The 9,851-nt window shown below is 41.8% G+C and overlaps 1 protein-coding gene across 3 annotated transcripts in view; it reads right to left on the reverse strand.

Moving 5' to 3' along the window:
* Positions 1-9,696, reverse strand: part of DDX42 (DEAD-box helicase 42) — a 37,144-nt gene extending 27,448 nt beyond the window's left edge. Inside the window, exon 1 of one of the 3 annotated variants that reach the window (XM_049114598.1) lies at positions 9,555-9,696. In XM_049114598.1, coding sequence (XP_048970555.1) covers positions 9,555-9,686 — 132 coding nt within the window. In that variant the 5' untranslated portion in view covers positions 9,687-9,696. Of the gene's footprint in view, positions 1-9,486 lie in introns of all 3 variants that reach the window. The other 2 variants (XM_025436557.3, XM_025436558.3) reach the window with 2 other exon arrangements.
* Positions 9,697-9,851: the final 155 nt, after the last annotated feature.

Genomic DNA, 9,851 nt, shown 5'->3' on the forward strand with positions numbered 1-9,851 from the left:
AACTCCACACTGAACCCAGAGCCTAACATGGGGGACCCTGAGATCATGACCTGAGCAGAAATCAAGAGTCAGGCGCTCAATTGACTAAGCCACTCAGCCACCCCTCTCCGCTACTGTTTTATAATGTTGTGAAACATACCACATAGCTGTATCATCATGCATACCTGTAATTATTTCTTTAGGATTAATTTTCAAAATCCGATTGCTTAACCAAAAGCAATATAAATTTTTAACTACTATTTAAAATTAGGAAAAGTGTCCAATACACACAGAGTAAAATAAGGTGGGTAGTATGATTAACTTATTTATCATAATTCAATATAAAAGCATGGTTACATATATAGAGAAAGCTGGAGGGCTGTTTACCAAAATGTTAATAGCAGCTATTTCATTTTTACTTTCTTCCTTGTATTAAGGTTTATCATTAATAAGAAAAATTAAGATCTTTATAATGGACTCTGAAGCCAATATGGGAAAGAGTTTCTAAAGCTGCTTCTACTATGACATTGTTGAAAAGACCACGAACAACATGCTCTACTTTTCTGGTTCTATGCCTCTCCCCATACATACCTTATAAATTTTGTTTGAACTGTTATTATGGACCTTCCATACAAGTTACATGTGACTGAAGTAAGTACTTAATAAGTACTACTTTGCTTGAATTTAATTTAGACCATCTCTTCAAAAATCCCTTAAGGAGAATCCACATGATTCTAATGAGATGAGATTTAGGAAGAATGTTTACAAGCACAAAAATTTTAGCATTTGATAATATTATTTAACCAACATGTGAACCTGGCTTTACAAGCGCTATTCCTAAACAACAAAAATGGTGGATCTGAATTTTAACCTCATTTTTTTCCTAGTGTATATAAAATAAATGCGCCATAGAAATCAGAAGGTAGTCAAAGGAGCGAGGGAAAAGGGAAAAACACCCTTTAGGTTTGGGTAGATCTTAAGAATCACATGAACAATCTCCTAGCAGGAAAACTTTCAATCATTTGCTGAAAGCTTGTTTAATGTCAGAAAGTGTATTAGGTGCTGGGCATTTATATATGAAAAACACAGTCTCATTCTAATGGGGTTCATGGTATGGTTTTAACCAACTGAAAAAAACCAACGTGATATGCTGTAGCAGAGGTCCTGCACGAAATGCATTCATTGGTGGCTCAGGAAAGGGGTACCCAACCCAGGATGAGTGAGGGAGAAGACAGTTTTTCTGGAGACAACACTGGTGTTTGATTTAAAAATCTGAAACAAGGTAGAAGTGTGAGGGGAGGTCATTTAAGACTGAGGAAACTATAAGTACCACCACAGAGAACTGCAAATAGTGCAGCTAGAGTGGAGCTAGAGTTCAGTAGGACATCTAGGAAAGTTGTAGGACACATGTTCAGAAAGACAGGCAGGGTGCAGATGAACAGGTTAGAACATGGAATGAAGAGCTAAGTAAAGTGCCAAGTTGGGTCTGTAAGTGCAGGAACAGTCTGTGATGGAGTTATGATTTGATGTAACACATTTGCATTTGAAGTTACTGGGCTAGATAAGCTAGCAGAGAGTGAGAAAAGGGGCAGACAAATGTTGGGTCAATAGTTAGGAACCCGCAGGGGAAGAGAAGTTCACATGGCAACCTGAGGAGAGGAAGGAGAGAGGACATGGAGAATAGTGGCACAGGTGAGAGATGTTTTACACGTGGAAAGTAAAGTCCAATGTTAAAAACTAAAGAGAAGCCAGAAGAACAGAACATAAAAGGCCTCTGTTGGATATACAACCAGGAGTCAACAGGGCAAGGGTTTCAATGGAACAGCAAGGGCAGGGTTGAGGAGTGACTGGTAAGTGGTAGACAGTTAAGACTAGGTCAAGAGGGGTACAGATTACTTCCTAAGCTTTATATAAGAAGGAAAGAGTGAAGTGCTAACTAGAAGGGTTTTTGTTTGTTAAGAAAGAAACATAAGCATGTTTGTATGCTAAAGGGGAAAAGCCAACAGAGATATAAAAACTAAAGATGCGGGAACCCTGGGTGGCGCAGCGGTTTAGCCCCTGCCTTTGGCCCAGGGCGCGATCCTGGAGACCCGGGATCGAATCCCATGTCGGGCTCCCGGTGCACGGAGCCTGCTTCTCCCTCTGCCTATGTCTCTGCCTCTCTCTCTCTCTCTCTCTGTGTGACTATCATAAATAAATAAAAATTAAAAAACAAAAACAAAACAAAAAAAAAACTAAAGATGTAAGAAGACAGGAAAATCCTAAGAATGCGCTCCTGAGGAGGAGACCTGAAGACACAAGATATCGGATAGGAGAAAAAGATGGGCACAGACACACATCAGTCCTATTGAAATCAAAGGGTTAAATTACAAAAGCAACACATCATATATTTAGTGTTAAAAATCTGACTTCTGGGCAGCCCAGGTGGCTCAGTGGTTTAGCGCCGCCTTCAGCCCAGGGTATGATCCTGGAGACCCGAATCGAGTCCCACGTCAGGCTCCCTGCATGGAGCCTGCTTCTCCCTCTGTCTGTGTCTGTGCCTCTCTCTTTCTCAGTGTCTCTCATGAATAAAAAAATAAACTCTTTAAAAAAAAAAAAGAAATCTGACTTCTGCTACAAATAGGCAGGTAGTGTGATTTTAAGCGGGTAAGAGTCACTTAACGGCTTTAAGACACAGGATGCAAACTGTGCAGTATCATCTCTTTGTTTGTTTTGTTTTGTTTTTAAATTCTGAGATGTGGGTCAACCAAAAGATTGAACACCTCAGTCCAAGCCTTTCACTAATTAATCTAGAACACAATGCCCATTTTCCCTAATTTACTGCTTCTTAAGTAAGGCCAATACTGCACTGACTAGAATGTTACCTCCATGAAGGCAGGGACTTTGCTTGTTCTGTCCAGCACTGTATCCTTAGAGCCTAACGGGTGTGTAGTACTCAAAAATTTTTTGTTGGATGAGTAAATATCATGCATTCAGGCTCTCCAAAATTCACCCCAGTATTTGTGAAACCCATTATTTTCCACTATTACAAACCTTATGATCCAGCCTTCCAATGTACCAATTAATTCCTTACTCTTGACAATAATCCTTTCTATTAGACTATGTAGGCTATATGACATAGGTGTATGGCTACAGATCCTTAACCATCATAAGGTTTGAGGGATTACAGCTGATATAACATCAACCTAATTAATCTCTATGGTTATATGTTAAAAAAAAAAAAGGACGACTCCCTCCCCCCCCCCCCCATTTAGGCTCTTAAAATTTATTTGCATTCTTTAAGCAAATATTGTTTGGAGACACCTAGTAAACAGTTAATCAAGAAATAAACTTAGAATATGAAAGAATTAACTACATTCCTGCTATTTGTGGGTCTTCTCTAAGCTCCCTTTATTCAGTCTTAACACACACACACACACACACACACACACACACACATGCACACACGCTTCTAAGCCTTCTCTTAGATAATAATAATATGCCTGGAACACTCTCCTACCAAGCTGACAAACTCCTTATCAGACAGCTCTGAAACTTCACCTCTGCCTCCATAAACACCTCTCACACTGACAAGAAAAGGTGAAAACACTCACTAGTTTCAGTGTACGTCATATCACTGCAGGCCTTCCACATTCAGGTAAAGTTCACTGACCTTAAAAACAACCTCAAACAATCCAATTTAAAAACAGGCAAACTACCTTATTTTTTTTTTAATTTATTTATTCATTCATGAGAGACACACAGAGAGGAGGCAGAGACACAGGCAGAGGGAGAAGCAGGCTTCATGCAGGGAGCCCGAAGTGGGACTCGATTCCAGGACCCCAGGATTCCAGGACCCCGGGATCACGCCCTGGGCCCAAGGCAGATGCTCAACCACTGAGCAACCCAGGTGCCCCAAGCAAACTACCTTAATAGACATTCTCCAAAGATATATAAATGGCCAATAAGCATATGAAAAGATGCTCAATAGCACTAATCATTAGGGAAATACAATTGAAAACCACATCTCCTCACTCACTAGGATGACTCCTAAAAAAAAAACCCAAAACAAAACAAAAAACACAACAGAAAGTAAGTGTTGCAAGGATGTGGAGAATCTGGAACCCTGTATAATGCTCATGGGAACATACAATGGTTCAGCTACTGTGGAAAACAGTATGGTGGTTCTTCAAAAAATAAATTACAGAACTACCATATGATCCAGCAATTCCACATCTGGGTATATACCCCGAAAAATTGAAACCGGGGATATACAACCCACGATCTCAGCAGTACTATTCACAATTGCCAAAAGATGGAAGCCACCTAAGAGTCCATTGATGGATGAGCAAATAAACTAAATATGATATACAAACACACACACACATTCATACATGTATCAACATCATTCATTCAGCCTTAAAAAGGAATGAAATTCTGGTATGTGCTACACGAATGAAACTTGAAGGCATCACATTAAGGAAATATGTCAATCAAAAAGGACAAACAAGAGAGGTGTCCGGGTGACTCAGCCAGTTAAGCATCTACCTTTGGCTCAGGTCACACGATCCCAGGACCCTGGGATGGAGCCCCACATTGGTGTGTTCCTGCTTAGTGGGGAGTCTGCTTCTCCCTGTTTGTGTGTGTATGCATTCTCTCACAAACATATAAATCTTAAAAAAAAAATAAAAAATAAAAATAAAAAGGACAAATAGAGTATGATTCCACTTACACGAAGTAGAACAGTGAAGAGCTGAAAGTAGAATGGGTGGCCAAGGCCTGGGGGTGTGGAGGAATGGAGAGTTACTGTTTAATAACAATACAGAGCTTCAGTTTTACAAGATAAAGAGTTCTGCAAATACTATAGGGATGATGGGAGGACAACAATGTAGACATAATCAATGCCACTTAACTATGTACTTAAAAGGGCTAAGATTTTTAATGTGTATTTTAAAAACAACAAAATAAAAGAATTAGAATTCCATTTGCACGTGTTTAGGTTGCTATTTTATCCAGTTTATGAAGAAGGAATGATGCAGTTTAGACTTCAATCTCTGAGATGCAAATATATTTGTGAAAATCCGACATTTTTTCTTTACAAAACACTGAATTAAAAAATTTTTAATTTGAAAAGAATTAGCTGTGTAATAGAAGCATAAACAAAATTTCATGAGCATCTCCTTTAAAGAGAATAACCTAAGTCTGGTCTTAGTAATAACTAACATTGTTCTATATTGACCACTAACTACTTTGTTATGTGTCAATACTATGAAGGACACCTCTCCTTCCCACTTCCATCTCTCTGATAGCAATAGTTTCCTGTAAAGTTCCTGTTATCCAGCCACTAGACCATTACCAGAGTAACCAATAATTCAAAAATGTATTGAGTGCCTGCCTATTTTGCCAAGCACTGTTCTAGGTGCTTTGGATATAGTTATGCAATCTGACACACCGCAGCTCTCACGGAGTTCACTCTGGTCCAGTAGAAAGATAAAACAAATCATAATTTCAGGTAGTAAAAGTGCTATCAAAACAAAACAAAACAGGGATCCCTGGGTGGCGCAGCGGTTTGGCGCCTGCCTTTGGCCCAGGGCGCGATCCTGGAGACCCGGGATCGAGTCCCACATCGGGCTCCCGGTGCATGGAGCCTGCTTCTCCCTCTGCCTGTGTCTCTGCCTCTCTCTCTCTCTCTCTCTCTCTCTCTGTGACTATCATAAATAAATAAAAATTAAAAAAAAACAAAACAAAACAGATAAAGGCAAGTAAGAAAAAGTAAGCTATTAACAGAAAGAAATCAGGTAAGGCCTCTCTGAAGTGACTAATATTTGTTTGACATTAGACAAGTAACCCTGTATCCCTTCAACTCTGCTGTTCTAAGAATGCTCCCCCTCCCTTTTAAGATGTTATTGATTCATTTCAGAGAGATAGAGGAGAGCACGTGTTGGGCTCACAGTGGGAAGGAGCAGATTCCCTGATTCCAAGACCCCTGAGATCATGATGTGAGCAGAAGGCAGATGCTTAAATGACTGAGCCACCCAGGCACCCCTGAAAATGTGTTTTATGGGAAAACTCATGATGATGTACAACTTCAGGCTGCATCTACAACCAATAAATATTCCATCATCTATGAAAAGTGAGTATGTGGTAAAGTATAAAATAATGGTGAGCCAGAAACAAGTAGCAAAAGAGGAAATGAATTTCTACCTCCTTTGGTTTAATATTGTGGAACTAGGGAAAGCCACACCCAAGGGCGATGAGCATTCAGGTACTCAGAAAAACCTTCTTCCAGGTTCTTTCAGATCCTGGCCACAGACTTTGCTGCCCCATATTTCTCATTCTGTCATTCCCTTTAATTAAATAGTTCTCCGGTTAGTCAAGATGGAATGACACTCTCCATGGTGGCAACAAACTACACAATTCACATTCATAACTCGCATGGTTTCCCCACATGCACTGGTGTTCCAAGAAAAACAAGCACTTTGGTTCTTGCTCTTCCCTTAACCTGGATTCATTCCCCACCAAATCTCTCTAATCCTATCTACCAAAGTCCTATCCTTCGAAGTCCAACTCCTAGAACTATGATATGAATATGACTTCCTGGGGATCCTAGGGTGGCAGAGCGGTTTAGCGCCTGCCTTTGGCCCAGGACGTGATCCTGGAGTCCCAGGATTGAGTCTCACGTTGGGCTCCCCACGTGGAGCCTGCTTCTCCCTCTGTCTATGTCTCTGCCTCTCTCTGTGCATCTCTCATGAATAAATAAATAAAATCTTAAAAAAAAAAAAAAAAAAAAAAGACTTCCCAAGAGAAGTGGCAGCTCACTCCTCAAACTCCCTTTCCAGTCTTAAAACACCCAACATTTAATCATAACTATTTGTATTCTAATTTTCTCTCTCCAACTCTAAGTTATAGGTTTCACAGGTGAAGAAGCACTCATTTTTTCTCTCTTGTTTTCCACAGTATGTACTCTTTATGCATGTTTATTCAATATGCAAGAATCCCAAAATTTATAACATGGCCAAGGAGAAAAATCACAAATAACATAAAGTCCCACTTGGAATGGTTCTAAATGTTATGGTTCTAAAACGCTATCTATGGTTTAGTAGAAAATCGTAACAGCATAGTAAAGTAGCACAGACTATAGAGCCAGGCTATGTTCAAACTCTAGCTTTGGCACTAACTTGATGTGAACCTCAAGGAAGTTATTTGGCTTTTCTGGGCCTGTAAGATAGTGAGAATATCACCTACTTAACAGGGCTGGTGTAAAATATTGAGTTCATACACAAAATTACACTTAGAGCAAAGGCTGGTATATAGTAAGTGCACAATATGTACCAGCTGCCATATTTATCATTATCTCTCCAGAAATCAATTTCTCCACTGATAAATGGAGAATGTCAAGCTTTACTCTGATCTCTTTCAACTCAGGAATCCCATACATAAGTGCCCCATGACACTTCAGACCACAAAGAGCTGACAAGTGGGGATGGCTTCATAAGAGAGCTGGTACCCGGCTAGGCAGAGAAGATGCAAGCTGACTAGAGGAGTACGAAGGAAGAAGACATTCTAAGGAAGAAAGCTAGGAAGAATAGCAAAGGTAGAATAAGCGTAGAATATCAGGATGAAAATTGGTCTAGAGTTTATGTTTTGGGCAAAGGTGGAAAATAAGATATGATCTTAATGCCTTTAAAAATAGTGCACTACCAAACAACAGATTATAAAACCATGTTACTTTAAAACTTACGTTTCTGGAAAAGGAGAAAGTTCTAGTGAAAGTTGATTAGCATCTACTCTATCTAATAATCTGCCTTTAGAACAGCTCACACACTATAAACTGGGTAGTTCTTTAATGAGAATCTGTACAAAACCCAGGAATGTCTTCATTTTCTTCTAAGGCCAAATTCAAGTAAGTTTTGGTTACGCCTATTTTGGAAGTGTCTCTTTCCTCTCTTAGCTTAGAGAAAGAGGACTACATAAATATGAATTTGGTAAAACTAAAATAAAAAGAAATGCATTCCTTCATGAATTACACTAAATTACGTTAAGTCAGATCTTACCATTCCTCTGCTCAAAAGCCTCAGATGATTCCAGAGATAATGTGAAATCCTCATAATGGCCTAACTAAAAGTTCCTTGGTTGTTTTGGTGCTGCCTCCCCCAGGTCTTCCTGACCTTATCTCCTACTACTCCTCCTTTGCTCACAAAGCTCCAAAGCACACTGGTCTTCTAATTATTCCTCTTTTAAAAAAAAAAAAAACAGCATTGTCCTCTTCAAGGTCTTTACACTTGCTTTTCCCTCTGCCTGGAAAGTTCCTTCACCCTAATACTTGCTAGGCTCACTCCTTCATCTCCTTCTACTCTGCTTAAATATCAGCTGGTCTGTAAATACTCCCTGCCCACCCTACTTCAAAATGCAGTACACCTCCCCATCCCTCTAAGCTTTTTTTTTTTTTTTAAACCTAAGTCAGTAATCATCTTCTAACATACAGTATAACCTCTGTATTTATGTTTTATCTCTCCTTCCCCCACTAGAAAGTAAGTCTCAGGAGGGCAGGGGTCACAGACAGAACAGTGCTACCTAAAAGGCACACAGCAGACATCAATAAAAATATTCTTTGAATGCACTGCAGATCAAACCATATAATGTCCCTTCTAGGTAAAGGAAAATGCAACATGCTTTTTTTTTTTCCCGCCGCTAAAAATCTAATTTCTGTATGAACTACATATTGCTCACCTCCTATGTGCCAGAATTGGGCTTGGCTCTGGAAATAGAGTGAATTAAGACATAACTTCTGCCCTCTGGGAGCTCGAGGGCATGCATATGGAGAATAGACATAAAAACATCATTTACAAAACACAATACACAACCTAAGGAAATTGAACGACCGCCTCAAGGAGTGAGGAGCAAAGGGGAATGCTTCACTAGGGTGATAAGGAAAGCTGATTCCCCAAAACTCTCAACTAGCACGATAGTTCCTTCTTATGCTATTGGTGCGTGTGCTTGCAACTCCACATAAATTATTTACTTGCATCAGATAGGCTCTTAAATAGGCCACAAAAAACTTTGTGCGACAAGAGGGATGTACTCAAGGCTGCACGAAGATCACTGACTATATTTTTACTGGCTTCCGATTGGGCAACTTTTACCCATCGCGTCCCCCCGATTCGGAGGCTGGCATCCGCCAACTGCTGCCGACTTTGGTCAGAACCCTCTTTGTGGCTATCCCTACCAGGAGCCCCGCACCCAGCAAATCCCTTTTTCAGTAGGGCGGGCGGGCGCCGCCTCCGGAAAGCCGCCAACTGGGCCACAATGAGAGTTACGGGAGAAGCGGGAGCTGTGGAAGCGACGAGGTCGGGAAGGACCTCTGGAGGCCTCCGCCTCGCACTCCCACCCCTCCAGGCCCCCTGGGCCTCTGCTGCCCCGAAGCTTCACAGACTCTTTGTTAAACGAGGCCGCGGTTCCCTGGCCTTCACTAGGCCCCGCAGTTGCCTCAAGTCGCCCCAAGGGGTAGCGACCCCGACTCAGACCCACCTCGCACAGACCTGCTGCTGTGGCTGCAGCGGCAGCTGACACTACCGCCGACGCGGAGAGAACCCTACCGCCAGAGTACGCGCGGTCCAGGCCGCGTCCGCCGCGCTCCTTCCTCTCCGCCCCCTTCTTCGCCGCCGCCGCCACCGCCGCCGCTTCTCGGCCCGTTGCTGACCGGGGGGAGGGGAACGCAAAGCTGACATGCGCAGTGCAGAGAGCGCGGGCCGAAGGGCGGGGCCTGGGGCTACGGCTCCCGGAAGGCGCCGCGGGCTCGGGACCTTAAAGCTCCAGAACACCTTCCAGACTTCTCACTCCGCCCGACGCTGCTGCTGCTGCTGCTGCTGCTGCTGCTGCTGCTGCTGCTGCTG

The sequence above is a fragment of the Canis lupus genome, chromosome 9 (assembly GCF_003254725.2).
Source record: "Canis lupus dingo isolate Sandy chromosome 9, ASM325472v2, whole genome shotgun sequence".
NCBI classification, from domain to species: Eukaryota; Metazoa; Chordata; class Mammalia; order Carnivora; family Canidae; genus Canis; species Canis lupus.